Source organism: Tursiops truncatus, chromosome 10, assembly GCF_011762595.2.
Source record: "Tursiops truncatus isolate mTurTru1 chromosome 10, mTurTru1.mat.Y, whole genome shotgun sequence".
Lineage (NCBI taxonomy): Eukaryota > Metazoa > Chordata > Mammalia > Artiodactyla > Delphinidae > Tursiops > Tursiops truncatus.
The window spans coordinates 59853468-59869790 of record NC_047043.1 but is presented as its reverse complement, the minus strand read 5'-3'; the positions used below and the strand labels follow the sequence as shown (position 1 = coordinate 59869790).

The 16323-nt window shown below is 55.9% G+C and overlaps 2 protein-coding genes across 3 annotated transcripts in view; one reads left to right on the top strand and one right to left on the bottom strand.

The window, feature by feature from the left end:
* TTC21A (tetratricopeptide repeat domain 21A) overlaps positions 1-3809 on the top strand; it is a 33490-nt gene extending 29681 nt beyond the window's left edge. The window contains exon 29 of the mRNA XM_073811067.1: positions 653-3809. Within this exon, the coding sequence (XP_073667168.1) occupies positions 653-676 (24 nt within the window). The 3' untranslated portion in view covers positions 677-3809. The remainder of the gene's footprint in view (positions 1-652) is intronic.
* CSRNP1 (cysteine and serine rich nuclear protein 1) lies at positions 2776-15004 on the bottom strand. Of its 2 annotated transcripts, none has more exons than XM_033864696.2 (5): positions 14840-15004; positions 8186-8437; positions 5852-6111; positions 5029-5343; positions 2776-4933 (listed from the first exon to the last, which is right to left on the bottom strand). In XM_033864696.2, the coding sequence occupies exons 2-5, from the start codon at positions 8397-8399 to the stop codon at positions 3953-3955; spliced, it is 1770 nt and encodes a 589-aa protein (XP_033720587.1). In that variant the 5' UTR covers positions 8400-8437; positions 14840-15004; the 3' UTR covers positions 2776-3952. The 2 variants fall into 2 exon arrangements, with proteins under 2 accessions (XP_033720587.1, XP_033720588.1); XM_033864697.2 differs by lacking the exon at positions 14840-15004 and adding an exon at positions 9297-14820.
* Positions 15005-16323: the final 1319 nt, after the last annotated feature.

Genomic DNA, 16323 nt, shown 5'->3' with positions numbered 1-16323 from the left:
GAATCATGCCTAATCTGGTCTAAGGGACGTCCCAAAGCTTTATGTTTTTAAGGCACAAGAAGCAATTTTGCTCTGGGGAAGAAAGTTATCAACCAGCTTAGCTTCCACTGAGCTCACTGGGCAACTTCTAATGGGCTCCGCTTTTATCCCAGACTGTCAGAGGCCAAAGGGGAGCAAAGAGGTGGTTTAAAAAATACCCTACAGCTATTTTAATACTTTTATGTTTGCCCGTACAAGCCTCTCTTCTCCTGTCTGGTCCCCAGAATCCTGGATTAGAGAAGCAACTGCTCCTCTCTGCCAAGCTGCCCGCTGCGTCCTCCCTGGCAGGGGCCCAAACAGGCCCACTCTGTCCATGCATTCTGCCTCCCCCTCCCCAAGTCTTCAGCCGGCGTCTGCTGGTCCTTACCAGTTTGGGACAAACCCTGATTACTCTTGCCTCTGGCAGGAAAATACATCCCAAGTAAAACTAGCTCCTACTTCATCTTTAGTAAAAGACAGTGACCAACTAATTCATCCTCGAGGAACCCTTTTAACACCTCAGGGGACAAAAGCAGGGGTCCCTGTGTAGATGAATAGTGTTAATTGTAACTGGCAAGAGGGTGACAGAGGTCACCTTTGGTGTGCTCCCAATACCTCTCTTCCTGTTTTGCAGGATGGCAGTAATGGGCCAGTCTGACCTCAGGGGAAGGAACTCTGAACCGGGAGTCAGGAGGCCTAGAATCTCCCTGTGTGACCTTCCCCTCTGGGTATGTGTCCCCATCTGTGGCAGGAAATTAGACTAGATCTCTGTGTTCCCAAATCATGGTACAAATCCCTGCTAATGATACACAGCAAACATTTGAAAGTTTAATAACTATGTGTTTAAGTATCATCCTTATAGAAAAAATAGTACAACAAACTCATGAATTTGCGGGTGCTGTTACGTAGAATGGTTCTAACTTTTAAGCATATTGATATAATTGATATAAAGTAAAATACTTAGTATGAGTAGAATGCAGATATGGCAAAGTTTTCAAGATAAGTTGTCCAGTGACTAAGGTTTGGGAATAGTGAACGGGTAAAGGTCCCTTCTAGAACAGCCTAAGTCATCCCTGATGGCTGCGAGCCTTGTCTTTATAACATATTGCTGATCTTGTGCATGGCCTTTTGGTATGAGTCAGTGATCTGGAATGTTTTCCCCAGGTTACCACCATCCTTCCTATGGGAAGCCAGCTGCCTTTATTATGATCTGCTTTACAACCTAGTTTCTTGGGGTGGATTATGTTGAGAAAAAAACCCAAGTGACCCTGGGGCCCTAGATGGGGAGTGGGTAGGCTCAGTCCAGCCATGGGCTGTGGCCACGGGATAGGAGCCTGCAGGGGCTTCCAGCCAGAGTATTGGAGCTGTCGGGGGCTGCCACCCAGACCCCCAGGCTGGCCAGAGCAGAGCCCCAGGACCCTTGGAGAGACCCAGGTTTTGGATCATGCGTGCTGGAGCAATCTCTACAATAGGGCTCCCAGGGATCAGTGAGAGGGGCCACGAGACAACTTGATGCACCAGAATACTCCACCCTGAGACGCCTAAGACCTGGCTGTCCCTGCCTAAGCTGGTACCAGGGACAGGTGGCCCCACCATAGCCCTGACTCCAAGCCATGAGTTCTCTAACGGCCACTCGACTGACGACATGACTACGTGTGACTATGTCTACACATATCCTGAGGCAAGCGATAGATACCTAAAGGGTGACAGAACTGGCAAAAAAAAGAGGATAAAACATACAGAAATAGAGCAGACACATGAAAACAGAATGGGAAGTCAGACACGCACCCGAGGCTTACATGTTCCAGGCACTCCTCTGAGCACCCGAGGCTTACATGTTCCAGGCACTCCTCTGAGCACTGGGTGCGTATAACTGAGCAAGCTTGTGAGGTAAGCAGTGTTATTATTTGGACAATACGGGGGACACCAGGCACAGAGAGGGGAAGTAATTTGCATAAGTCACCTCACTAGTTAGTATAAGAGCTGGGATTCGAACCCTGGGACTCTGGGTCTGTGCTCTTAACCAGTAAGCCATAGAGAGGAATAAGGGGTTCCCAGCATAGGCAGAGAATTAGAGCAAGAAAAGGGAGACCCAAGTCAGGTCTTTTTGGTGACCCCTCCTAGCATTTGTATAAATCATTATTATTCCTAGAGGGGAGGTCAACCTTGCTCCTCAGGCCCCCAGACTGGGGCCTCCTGGGGCAGGGTGCAGCCTGCTCTTCTGGCCTTTGGCCCAAGCTGCCAGGGACAGGTCAGACAGGTCTGGCTGGTGCAGATGGATGAGGTTCTGCAGCTTCTGGTGCTCAGGTCCCCAAGGACCTCAGCCACTCAGTCCCACATAAGGCCTGCACCAGCCATATCCCACTGCCCGCTTCACCCTCGAGGCCAGGCCCCAGCTCAGTACGGGTGAGTGGGAAGAAGTAAGCCCACACCTATCCCACACAGACAGCCCTGTCCCAGAAGACTGCCCTGCTGCTCCCCACCACCATCCAGGTGACCACTGGAGATGGCTTCATCCAAGGGGAAAACTGCTCCATCGGCCCGGCCAGCCTCTTCTCACTGGCTTCCTGTCTCTGAGTTGACTGGCTGGCATGGAAAGAGGCCCAGTGTCCCCCACTTCTATCCCCAACACAGCCTCAACGTCCATACTGCCCAGGAGGGCCTGCCTCCCCCTCCCCCTCCCTCCTCCCTGCCACCTGAGGGTGTACCTGTGTGCTCCCACAAATGTGCTCCCAGATCCACAAACACAGACCACGCTGAAAAATAGAGCCTCTTTATTGGTACCTGTAAGCTCAGGTACAAGGTGTTCCCACAAGCTCGCAGGCTGGCAAGGCCTCCTAGGCAAGAGGGCAGGCCCAGAGCCTGGGCTTCTTGGCACAGACACAGAAAAATGAATAAATTACAGTTCTAATACTCAGGGACAATATAGAAACTATGATGCGAAATTCAACATCTGCAAACAAAGGGCATGAAAGCCATAAGGAGCCACCCCTCGCCCCTGGCCAACTGGCCTTAGGGTACAGGCAGGTGGACCAGGCTGGAGTGCGTGCCTGGAAAGCCCTGAGTGGTCAGGGGCGTGCTACAGGCCCTGGGGCAGCCCCTTGCCCTCTCTGGGCCTCCTGCTTCCCTCTCCTACATTGATGGGCTTGGAGTAAAAGCTGCAGCCTTTGGGGAGGGGGAAGATGGGGCAGAGGACAGGAAGGAGAGGGGGCTGCGTGGGGCAGAAGAGGGTTTTGGTCACGGTTGGTCAGCCCAGCCCCTCCCCCTGCCCAGATGCTGTCCCAGGCCAGCTCCGGCTTGCTCAGCCAGCCGGAGCAGGGCAGCTGCCACATTAGACAGAGGGCTCAAATCCATGCCTGGTCTACAGCAAAGCCCCGGCAAGGGCAGGGCTGCAGGACTAAAAGGTAAAGGGACTCGCAGGGGTCTGTGCCCCACCCCAACCCTAGCATTGCCTGCCAGCCACCTAGTCTCCAAATAAATTATGGAAATAAATTATAGTCTTCACAGTCCAGAGGATTCAGCCACCCATGAGTCTAGGGCTCAGGGTGGCAGAAGAAGCCTTAAGAAGTGGCTGATTTCAGCCCTGTGTGGCTGTCTTTGGGCTTAGGAACATCATACAAGACCGAAAAGGAGTCTGCAAAGCTCCAGGGGAGCCACATTTCTTCCTGCTCCTGGCACGGCCATGGAGGTGGAAGAGAGGGTGCGGGCATATGGGGGACCAGGCGGCTGAAAGGGGAAGTGCCCCCCCGTCCCGCTTCAGCACAGAAGGTTACAAAAATAAATAAATAAATCCAGAGTGTTGCATGAAAATTAGGAGTGCCCACATGGGAGCCAGCCAATGGGAGACCGTTACATACAGGCAGACCTCAGGGAGCCCCCAATTACAACGAAGCAGCAACAGGGCTCTTGGGGCCGGGAAAGGGCACCCTAACCCTCACACAGACACAGGCTCCACCAGCGACGCTGGGGCAGTGTCCTCAAACAACTGGCCGTCCATGAAAGGAGCCAGGGCCTCGGCGGCTGGCTCAGACAAGCCCATGATGGACTCCAGGAAGCACGTGCTGGCGTCCCCAGGGGGAGAAAAGGCAGGCAGGGCAAAGTGGGCCGCCTCGAGGTTGTCCAGGCTATCAGACACCTTTTGGGAGGTGTAGTGGGGCCCCAGACTGTAGTCTGGCAGGGCCTGGAGCAGCTTGAAGGAGTCACAGGAGGACAAGCTCAGGTCCACTGAGCTGCTCTGGCCGGCATCCGTGATGGCTGGCACCGGGGGGCCGGGGAGGCTGCCTTCCCCCAAGCTTTCAAGGCCACTATTGAGGAGGCAGCTGGCATCCAGGTTGGCGTTTTCATCCAGGATGCCTGACGCGAGGCTGGAGCTGGAATAGCTGTGGGTCCAGCTGGCCAGGCCAGTGGGGTCACCGGTACCAAAGATGTCAGCTGGGTGGAAGCAGCTGAGGTTGTCCAGGCTGCCCACACCCCCTCCCTCCTCCTCCTCCCCCTCTCCACCCAGGTCAGAGTCACTGAAGCTCAGGATCCGAGCCAGGCTGTCATCGTCCACTCCGGGCTGGAAGCCGGGGCCGGGCAGGGCCGGGTGGGCAGAGCCACTGGGTGCCTCGCTGCTGCTCGATGCTGTGGACGAATCGGTCATGTCGCTGCTGCAGCTGTTGTCTCCCAGCTCGCTGCTCACGGGGGGCTTGGCCAGTGGGAACGTGGGGGCCAGGACCTGCTCGCTGGGGCTGAATGCGGCACCCTGGGCCGGGGCCTCCAGCTCCCCAAGGCTCTCGGCCCCCTGCTCCAGCTGCAGGCGGGTGAGCGTGTGAATGAAATGGGTCTGAACTCGCGCCTGATTAAATTCCACACGGCCCTTAGGGTTCTCACAGCCCTCTCTGCAGCAACCACAGGGGAACGCTGTGTGGTCCATCTGCAAAGAAAGCAGAGGTGCAGGTGAGGATCCGGCGGAGCCCGGAGAAGGCCCTGACTCAGGCTCGCCTTCCCAGCCCCGCCTGGCTCCCGTACCTGGCACTTGATGCCCGCCAGGCTACAGCTGCAGGTCTCAGGGTCACAGACCCTGTCACAGCGACAGCCACAGTCCTCCCGGGACTGGCGCAGGGCCTGCAGCTCTCGCTTCTCCTCACGATCGATCCTCCGCACGCCCGAGGCCCGCAGCAGAGCCCGCCGCTTCCGGGCTGGGTAGGGCTGGAGGAAGGTCATTTCCTCCAACTGGCCACCTGCCACGGCCACTGCCAAATCCTCCTCCACAGAGGCATCATCTATGGTGTCCACTGTAAGCGGCAGGCTGGCCTCCGTCTTGGGTATCCCGGCCTCCGAAAGCTGTGTCCAGAGAAGAGAGGAGGGACGTGAGAGGCAGACACGGATGCAGTTTCTGGCAGCATCGGTCACTTGATAAATACCCCCCTGCCACGTGCTTACTCTCTCTGGGCTGGGCACTGTGGATGCCATAGTGAATGGAACAGCCAAGAAAACACCCTTAGGGCGTTTGCAAACAGGTTTCGTATTCATGTTATTCCCCAGTCCGTGGACGAACCCCCTCCCCCAGACAGATACACCGACCCCCGGTGTCCCATCCACTCCCCCTTCCCAGTGAGGTCAGGCATATTCAGGCACCACGTCCCTAGCCCTGCAGCAAACAGGAGACCTTCTATACCCATCTATCTGCCTGCAGATAATTTGGCAGCAAACCCTGATCAGGCCAATCACAGCCCCACAGGCCTCCCACAAACACAACAAGCAAATCGGCATCCACCCTGACACCTGTCCCCCCAAGGCTAGGACTTCAGAGCAACTCCTAGGGCGAGGGCCATGCAGAGGGTCTCCCCACCTTCCATCTCAGTGCCTCCAGCTTCTCCTCCTTCAAGCGTAGGCGCAGCTTCTCTTGCCGTGCCCGGGCTTGCTCCTGCGTAAACTCGGCCAGGGAGAAGCGGCGGTAGGCACTGTGGCGGGAGGCCATACCCAGGGTGCAGCCGCCGCGGCTGGGCACACTGGTGAAGCCCTGGCACCGAGGGAAGTAGAAGACAGTGATGCCATCGAAGGCTACCCGGCCTGGGCGCTTCCGGGGGGTCCGCTTCAGGATGGACAGGGCTGGAAGGCAGGCAGGGGAGGGGCGGGCATTAGTTCTCTGTGAGGCAGGGCCTAACCCCCAGGAGGTGATGCTGAACCCTCTCTCCTCACACCCCTCACACCCCAAAAAAGACATGGATCTGAGCCTAGGAGCCGGCCTGGCGGAGACTGGAGCTGGTAAAATGCAACATCACCCTATGTCAACACTGGCTCATTGTTATTTACCAGTCCAAATGAGAGCAGTAAATATCTTTCCCATCTTTAGTAGCCATTTACAGTTCCCCTGCACAGTTTTCTATAGTTCTTTTTTTTTTTTTTTTTCCAGTGGGGGGGCGGTGAGTGCCATGCGGCATGCGGGATCTTAGTTTCCTGACCAGGGATGGAACCCGTGCCCCCTGCAGTGGAAGCACGGAGTCTTAACCACTGGGCCACCAGGGAAGTCCCTCTATAGTTCTTAAAAAATTTATTTGTAGGAGCTTTTTATATATACTCAATATTAGACATTAATCATCTAACCTATCTGTGCAAATATTTTAGTCCTTTTTTTTAACATCTTTATTGGAGTATAGTTGCTTTACAATGTTTTGTTGGTTTCTGCTAGTCCTTTATTTTTGCTTGCGGGCTTTTACGAAATAATTTCTAAGGTTTATATAATCAAAAGTATATTGAGCTCTTCCTTTATAGCTTCTGTATTTTGCAACAAGCTTAGAAAGGTCTACCCTTTATAAGTTATTAAGTATGTTGATTAGTAAGCTATGTATTGGCATATTCAATATATATATTGGTATATTATTGGTTTTTATTAGGTTGAACCATAAGAAGTTACCATGAAATAATCAAATCTTAGCAATTCCATATATTTAAACTTAATATATTAATTTTGTACCCAGCTACCTGAGGGAATTCCCTTCTAATAGGTTTTCTGTATACATATTCTTGAGTTTATCATGTAGTCGAACACCTGCAAATCATGGCAATTTTGCCTGTCCCAATCCAGTATATTTCTCATTCTCTTTGCTAACTGAATTGTCTAGCACTTCCTGAACAATGTCAACTAACAGTGGTGACAGACAGTGTCCTCATCTTGTTCCTGACTAAGTGGGACTGCTTCCAGTATTTCCTCATTAATTGTAATGCCAGGTTTTAGGTTGAGACATATATTTTTTTATCATTTAAGGTAGAATTTACTTATTCTTATCATACAGAGGGTCTTATCTGGAAGGAATATTACATGTTATCAAATATTCTTTCAGTATCTACAGCGGCTCTTATATTTTTCCTCCTCTGACATAGTCATTTGGTAAACTATATTGATTAGATTTTATAGTATTAAACCACCCTTGTATTTCCAAAGTAAACCCATAGTAGTTTAGTCAGTTAATGTACTGTTAGATTCTATCTGGTAAAAATTATACTTTCTCATGTATAATGTACAGATATGCATATAGTACATAAATAGACATATCTGTGGTATTAAGACATCATGGTGGGGAGGATCAGGGAGAAAATGTCTCAGTGGGCTCCTTGGGGATTGGGGTGCAATAATGAAAAATAAGGTTGAGAAACACTGCTCTAGGGCCATCTTTGTCAGTTTGGAATCAGACTTACGCAAGCTTGAAAAAGTAACTGGGAAAAAACCTTTTCACTGCGTTCAGGCAAAGCCAAACAGCGTTTTGCTAGGCGAGGGACCGGCCTGACAGGCCCCTCAGCACAGAAGCGTGGGGTGTGGGACTCGGGCAGTTCAGCTGGTAGAGGATAGGGAGCCAGCTGGAGAAACAAAACAGGAACTGAGGGACAGAGCTGGGCGGGAAGGCCCCAGGGCCACTGAGGAGCCCTGCCCTGAACATGATGACTTATAAGCTGGAGAGTCCCAAGGTTAAAGGTGAATGCAGCTGGACCCAAGTGCCTCTGGACAGGGGGCATTCCCGAGTGACCCCTGTAGGACAGGAAGTGGATGAGGTGGGGAGTCAAGTAGGGAAGCTAAAGCCATGGGGACACGACCTCCAGAGGCCAGAACGACTTCATCAGGGCCCCCCAATTTCATCTTCAGGAAGGAAAGAGGGGTGTAATGCGTTCCCAGGGTGAAGGGACTCACGGGTGAAACTTCGGGGGCCACAGAAGTTGCGGTCAGGCAAGGGCATCTGATCCCAGGGGCCTTCCTCATCCGAGTCCCAAGACGGGGAGGCCGAAGAGCTCGGGGAGCAGGAGGGAGAGTGGCGGCCCGAGGAGGACAAAGAGGAGGAGGACGAGCAGAGTGAGGAGGAGTCCTCATCCAGCTGGTCGAACTTCCTCTTCAGCAGCCCAGTCATGGTGGTGAGGGGTACTCTGGGGTCTGGGCACAGACAGCCTGGAACAGGAAGGGGAAAGCTCTAGATGGCAGGCCTGAGGGCGGAGGTGGGCACCCAGCCCTGGTCATCACCTCTCCCACCCACCCTCCAAGGCAACCCAGGCCCTCCCCAAGGAGCCCTACGTGCCAGGGCCACATCTCTAGTTGGCTTCTTTGCACCAGACGGAGCACTGAGATCCAAACCCTCGTCTTGGCCCTTACAGACTCCCGCCACCTCTGCCCCAAAGCCCTCCTGGGACAGCACCGGGCACCTTCCCCTCTACCTCCTGTAACCCACCTACATGCACGCACACGCCAGACCGACAGATGGACCGACAGACCTCAGCCTGGCCACGCTCATTCCCCGGCAGGAATCCTGGGGCTGACTCACTGGCTGGGTGATTCACACAGCTGCATCTGTGTGCCTTTGTGTGTGTGAGGCTGGGCGCACGCCGACAGCCTGCACGGCCCTCGTACAGTGGCTCTTCCTCCTCCTCCTCCTGCCCCTAGCACACCCACAGACACGCCACCCGCACACCCCAGCAACGGGCCCTCGTTAGGGGCCAGGCTGACCAGGACTCAGGGAACAGCGTGGCTTTGACACCAGCCCCGATTTCCAGCGTCCAACTTCCCTGTGATGGAGCTGCTCGGACTCTCCCTTAGAAACCCCCGCCCACAAGAGAAGTTCCCGGTCTCCAGGCCTGACTGGGGCCAGAGCCACCTGGGCTTTGTGTCTCTTTAGCATCTCCTATTTGATCTTGAAAATTCACCTTCATCTTGCCTTCCACTCCAATATCTAACCCTGTTTGTTTGAAATAACTTCCTAGGGAAATTCTTTTCTCCCCTTAAAAAAAAAAAACCCTCTTCTAGTAAAACTGACCGGCCAAGACGACGCTCTCCCGTCCGTAGCTGGGTGACTTGGAGCACCCCAGGATACACTGCTCGCTGTGTCTCCCCTTTAAGGGTCTCAGCCCTCCACAGGAGTGCAACCAGAGATTCCCACAGCTTGGCTGGCCTCAACCGAGTGGGGGGCACTTGGGGCTCCTTCCCTTAAATGCTGCAGCAAATAACAACCCCTTCCACTGCTTGGGAATCCCCAAAGGACTCGGCCCTTAGGGCTGAGCCCAGCTACCTTGTCTCTCTGTGCCTCTCACCAGGAGGAAGGGGAAACGATGCAGAGGCCCCAGTGCTGGGGAGCCCCTCCCCCACTGCCATCACAGGAAATGAGAGTGAACAGGAAAAACCAACCAGAAGGCTGGCGATCTCCCCTACTCAGGTGTCCTTTCTAAACACCCCTATCCCCGTTTGCCTAGCCTTCCACAAAGTCTGTGGATCCCAGACCCAGGCAGTATGCTGTCAACCAACTTGCTAGATGAAATTCATCCCAGGGACAGCCTCTCCCCACAGGCACATGAGCAGCAAGAGAAGCTCCCCGACTTGCCAACCCTCCAACAACAACGGTCCCAGGGAAGGAGGACGCACAGGTGTTTCCGGGGGCTTCTCAGCAAACAGTTTCTCAGGCTTGGCACCAACCCCCACCCCCCAGGGTCAAACCACAAACAAACACAACCCAGCTCTCAGCTGACCTGAAGGCTCTCACAGGAGATGCGGGAACTCATGGCCCAGAGGCAGGCATACACACACATTTACACAAGCAGACAGAGCACAGAGGCACCCAGACACAGAAACACACAAGGACAAACCACAACCCACGCATCTTGTCCCCACCACAATCCTGTTGGGAGACCCCATCCTTTCCCAAACTCCAGATGCTGTCTACAGGGTGCTGAATGCTGTCCTAATCACACACCTAAGCCTGAGATTCCCCCGAACCAAAGGCTCACTTGGTCTCTCTGCCTGGCCATCCCTTAGAAACAAAATTCTGCAGGCCCCAAATCGAACCCCTTGTCTCTGTTCCCCACCCCCCATGCCATCTGTTCCTCTTCCTGTGTTCCCTATCTTAGTAACAGCACTGCCACCCACCCACTTACTCAAGCCAGAAACCTGCAGTCATCCTCAACTCCTTCCTGTCTCCCTCCATCCACATCCAGTCACCCAGTCTTGGAAGTACACATTAGCTCATTTAAGCCACACAAGGCCAGGCACAGACTTGGTAGGTATCACGGAGGCCACCCAGCATAGTGTTAAGAAAACCTTGGCTCCAGAACCAGACTGCTTACATTCGAACCCTGTCTTGGCTATCAGTTGGCTGGGTGACCCTGGGCAAGTTCCTTAACTTCTCTGTGTCTTCAATTCTTTGTCTTACAACCTCACAGGGATGGGAAGTTTATGTGAATCATTACATGCCAGGTTCTTAGAACAGTGGTAAATGCTTGGTGAATGTGTCATTCTACACTGAGAAAAAAAGAAAGAGCTCCTGGATACACACAATACAGATGGATCTCACTGATATCATGTTGAGTGACGGAAGCCAGACACAAGATTACATGTGAATGAAGTTCAAGAAAAGGCAAACCCAATCAGTGATGATAAACCCAATCAGTGATGATACAGTTCAGAATCGTGGTTATCCAGCAAGTGGGAAGGGCATGCACTGGGGACAGTCATGAGGGAATTTTCCCGGGGGGGGGGGGGGCGGGGGGCGGGGGTGAGGGGTGTCTAGAAATATTCTATGTTGATCTGGGTGGTGGTTCCATGAGTGTCTAAAACATCTCACTGTACACATAAGATTCATATACTTTGTGCATTTTACGTATGTCACCTTCAATTCTGTAAGTCTGTTACCCCTATGTCTCTGTTCCACTGCTACTACCCATGTCCCCTGCCTCTGTTTCTGCCCTCTGCCCGCAGCCACTCTTTACCCTACAGCTAGAGTGATCTTATTAAACCGCGTGTTTATCTACTGCCACCCCCATGCAGAAAATCATTCCCTAAGGGGAGCCCTTAGGATCAAGTCCACAATTCCACAAGTCCACAAAGAGGCTGATAAAGGCCTGGCTGCTGCCTCCCCTCCAGATTCATCATGCAAGACTCTCCCCAGCCCCCTCACTTTATACTCCAGCTGAACTTGCAGTTGCCCAAATGGCCATGACCTGCTCACCTCCTGGCCTTTGCACAAGGTGGAACCCAGCCTCACTCCCCTTTAGAAGTCATCTCCAAGAAGGCCTCCCTGAAACCCTCACTCCTCCCCACTACATGACTCTCTGGGCTCCCGCGGGCTCTGGGATTCCCCCATCGCAGCCCTTACGGCCCCTTCCTGCAATGGCCTCACTGCTCATCTCCCTCATGCCAGGCTGAAGGCCTCTCGGCCTGATCGGCACTGTGCCTGTGCCTGGAATAGAGTCTGGCACAGAGAAGCCTCCTGAGGACCATCAGAGGTAGGCAGCTGACGCTGCAGATCAGGTATACACAGAGAAACAATTTAGGCACATGAGGTCACGGGGGCCCGCTGGTCAGTGTGCCCGCCTCCTGCTCCTGTCACAGTTAGTTGGAGGGGAGGACGTGCCCATCCCCCAACCTGTGCCTGAGGGTTTGAGCAAGAATAGCACCCAGAAGGGGGTAGCTCTGAGAGCAGGAAAAGGAAGCTCAGGCTGCAGGCAGGTGCCAACACAGGCATCTCAGGAGGTTCCCCAAGAGTAAACAAATAGAAGGAGTGTTAAGGAGGCAGGTTCAAGCCAGACACCCTGGCTCTGCCTCAGGGATGTCTACAGACTGGGAGCTTAAGGTGAGGGGGTTATAAACTCCAAGGCTGCAGACAGGGAAACGGGGACACAGGAAAGCTACAGCCCGTGGTGCAGGTTCTAATGATGAGCACCCAGCAAAATCTGCAGACCTGGAAATGGGAAATCATCTCCTCCCTGACACTGGGGAGGAGGAAGAGCCCCTGGCTCTTGTGCTCCGCCGCCCGACCCAGGGATCCAGAGGCTGAGAGAGGCAGAGGCAGATGAGACAAAAAGACTCAGCCAGAGACAGGAGAGGCCAAGTCAGAAAAGGAATGAAAGATAGTGAAAGAGTCCAAGAAAAGTGTCAGACAGTGAGTCAGAGGGTGGGGGAGGGGCCCTCAGCAGCTACCCAGGAATCAAGATCCTGACCGTGGCACGGTTCCCAGGGTGAGCACAGCCCCCTCCGAGGGTCCTGGAGGAAGGAAAAGCAATTCCCAGGAGCCTGCTCAGACAGAAATACCACACCCCCAAGGAGCCCCGGAGACAGGCCCTGAATCGAAGAGAACCAGGCTTCTTCCGGGATCTGCCTGGGCCCTGAGAATCAGGCCGTCCTGCCGTCACCACCCACAGAAGCTGACAGCCCAGGAGGAGGAGGGGCGCCTCCCCACCCTACTAGCCACAACTATCTACACACTCAGGCCACACCATGTGAGCCAAGGGAAGGCCACCTCACCCTGGATACCAGGCAAACAAAGGCTGTTTGGGGGCAGGAATCCCCAGGCCTCTGAAAAGTCACACCAACTCCTCTTCGACCACAGCTGTCCCAATGCCCTGGCCCCCAGTGAGAGCTGGTATTGAGAAGGGGGAACCTTCAGCTGCCTCCACCCTCCTTCAGGAATCTGAAGAATGTTCTTTAACCTCAGAGCCCCAGGCCTTGGCCAGGCCAGGCCAGCTCCCCCCAGTACCTGGGGTCAGATGACCTCGGATCCTCAGGAACTACTTACTGGCAGAAGGAGAGAGCACCTCTGAGCACCTCAGGCCCCCATGGGGACTGGCTAGAAAGGCAGCCAAGGCAGCCCAGAGAGGGCAGGCAGGGAGCCTTGGCACACCCCTCCCCCATCCATCCCTCCAAAAGTGATCCCTGGGGGAGGGGACAGTTCCTCAGCCTTGGCCTCCAGGGCCTGGCACTGGGGAGGTGCCAAACGTTTGCTGGCTACCTGAGGCAATTGCTCCTGCAGAAAGGAAACTGCACCTGACAGAGACTGCTTCTTCCACCTAAGCAAGGCCCCCTTCACTCTCATTCATTCATTCCTTCAACAAATATTTATGGAGCGCCTAAGACATGCCAAGCACTGTGTCACACACCTGGGCATACAGGGAGCAAGACACAGACCAGTGCTGCCCCCTTGAAGTTTTGAGTTTAGTGGGGAGGAGTATAATGAGTTACAAACCGTGCTGGGTGGTAGGATGGAGGGTGGGAGGGGTACAGCTGGGGGTGAAGACAGATCTCTTGGAGTAAAGGATGGGATGTAGGAAAAGCTCCAGAGAGAGAGGGGAGCACAGGAAGCGGGAGGGATTTGAAGAGAAAGAGGCAGAGAGATGAGGGGGAAGGGACGGCCTGGGAGGGGGCTTCAGGAGCCAGGGAGCCAGGGCTGACAGGGCAGGCTTTAGCCTGAGGGCACAGGAAGCCACAGAAGGGTTGAAGTAGGGAGTGACAATACCAGATTTGCATTTTAAAAAGATGGCTCAGCAAGGGACAGAAGGGGGTGTGACCGGTTGGACCAAGCTGCCAGAGCTAGGTGAGAGATGACAGGCCAAAGGCTTAGGAGAAAGGGGAAGGGAACCCGGTGACCTCTGGAGGTGGGGACCAAAGAAGGCAGTGATGATGAGGATTTGGGGGTAAGCTATGAGTTCCGCTCTAGAGGACTGTGAGACATCTGAGTGGAGGTGTCGAGTGGGCAGTGGAGCCCGGGAGGGACCCCCTTGTGTCAGGAGTGTGGGCTGTGTGTGACTGTGCCAGGGAGCAGGAGTGACTAAGTGTGTGACGGCTGCTGTAGTGTGGGCATCTCAACAGTGCCGTGCCGGTGTAAGGGCCCCCGGGAGGGGAAACTGAGGACCTGTAGGAAGCACGTGCTGGGGAGGGAGCCGTGCGTGGGGGAAGCCTACATGTGCCCGCGGGTGGCCGGTGTAGCTGCACCCATGACTCACAGCGGTGGCCTCTGCGTGTGACGGTGACTGACAAACAGGTGAGCGTACGACACAATCCCTCCTCCTCCCTCCCTCCCGGGGTCCGTGACTCACGGAGTCTCACTCCACTCTCACCCCTCCACTCCCTCCCTGACTGACGCCGGGCACTCGCCGCAGCCCCGGCACCCGCCCCCGGGTGGAGCCCGAGGAGGAAGGCGACAAATGTCACCTGCTCCGGCCACGCGAGGAACTTCTGAAAAGTTCTCAGGCAACTGGGTCAAAAGGGAACTCACCCGCGGACGCGCGCCCGTGGCCAGCCCGCCGCCAGCGCGCAACCACGGGGCAGCCACCCGCCCCGCGCTCGGGGCGCCGGGACCTCTTGGGGTCCCGGCGGCGGGGCGGGGAGGGGGAGCGGACAACCTGAGACTGTCGCCTCCCGGTTTCCCCACCCGGACTCCGGCCGTGGCGCGCCGTCCGGGGCCGGGCTGTCCCCGCCCTGGCACCCGCTCAAAGTGGCGGGGGGCAAACGGCAGGGTCCGGGAAGCAGCGCGTCCCGTGCGGGACACCCCCTCCTCAAGGTCCCGTCGCCCGGCCCGGAGCCCACGGTGCTGACCTGCGATCCGGACGCTCGTCAAGGGCAACGCCGCGACCCTCGTCCTGGCCGGGAACGCCCCCTGCGCTGCGACCCCGCGCTCGCTCGCTCGCTAGCTCGGTGGGCAGCCGTCGGCCCAGCAGCCCCTCGCTCTGCGTGTCCGGCAGCGGCGGCGGCGGCGGGAGACTGGCTGCGCCCGGCCCCGCCCGCAGCTCCGCCCTCCTCGTCAGTGGAAAACTCCGGGGCTCACGGCGCTGACGCACGCCGGGCCTCCCGCCCGCCGCCCCGCCCAGCCCCGCCCCGTGGCACCGCCCCCCCCTGCCCCGGAGGCACCGCACCTCCCGGCCCGAGCCAACTTAGCGGCCCCGGGCCTCCCAGTGGACTCTGACCCCGCGCCAGCGCCGCGGGCGCTCTCGGCCCCCAGCCTCTCCCGCGCCCCTTCGCCGCCCTACCCCGGGCCCTCTCCCGCATGCGTTCCTGGAGTCTCTGACACTCCCGGCAGGCCGAGCAGGTCGGGAAGATCCCCACCTCTGCTCGCGGCCCCCGTTTACAGATCGGTACACTGAGGCCCGGAGCAGCGCGGAGCGTCCGTCAGGCCACCCGGCGGTGACAGAGCCCAGGCCTCCTACACGCCCTAACCGCCACCGAGCCCGAGGCAGTTTACTATAATCCCATCAAACGTTCCCTCCTCTGCCCCCTTCCTACCCCTCACCCCCAGATCGCCTGGAAAGTATACTCTGGGGATGAAACGGGTGGGGGATGGGAGTAGAGATAGGGGGTTGGGAGACAAGGTCATCCTTGGTCCCGACCTTCACCTCTGCCCATGGGCCAGAGACTCTGCAGAAGCCCTGAGCTAGGGGTTCCTATAACCAGCTTATCCCCATCCCCACCGCCACCCGATCCCTCTCTTTAAAAAGAAGAAAAAAAAAAAAGGCTGGTTTCTTCTCAGCCAAACCCTGGCCACTTAAAATGGCCCACTGCCCGCTCTGCTCCCGCCAAGGCCTTTCCTGGGTAGGGGCCAACTCTCCCAGTATTACTGCGCCGGGGAAAGTGTGTGCATGCCCCGGCAGCGAGTTCTGGCCCAGGAACCCACCCTCCTCCCCTCTTCCCAAGCGCTGGTCAGATCCTACCCACCACGCGTGCCCTGAGCGTTTCTACCCTCACACCTTTCCTGCAGGTGTCCCTCTCGCCTGGAACGCCTTCTTGCCCTCTCGCTGCTTACCAGAATCCCACCGCCTTTAAGGTCTCAGCTTGCACTGCCTCCTCCAGGGAGCCTTCGTGGGAGCCTGACCCTCCCCCCTTCTGGCTCCCGCTGCATTCTGGGTTCTTTGACTGTCCTAGAAGAACGCTGTGTGTGACTAGCCCAGCCCTCAGGATTCCCTTCTACCTCACTCCAGGTGGCGGGTGGGGGTGACCTGTCCTGCCTGGATGGCATCTGGGGTAGAGATGATGGTAAGGGCCTCTCTAGCCACAGGTGTGTATGTGGAGGGGGCCAGGAGGGGTCT

Excerpts from the sequence above, each read along its gene's own strand:
- CSRNP1 (XM_033864696.2), bottom strand. The coding sequence starts at position 8,399 with ATGACTGGGCTGCTGAAGAGGAAGTTCGACCAGCTGGATGAGGACTCC. Across the intron at positions 6,112-8,185 it reads TGGCCCCCGAAGTTTCACCC|CCCTGTCCATCCTGAAGCGG; the intron begins GTGAGTCCCTTC and ends CCTGCCTTCCAG. Across the intron at positions 4,934-5,028 it reads TGGCGGGCATCAAGTGCCAG|ATGGACCACACAGCGTTCCC; the intron begins GTACGGGAGCCA and ends CTTTCTTTGCAG.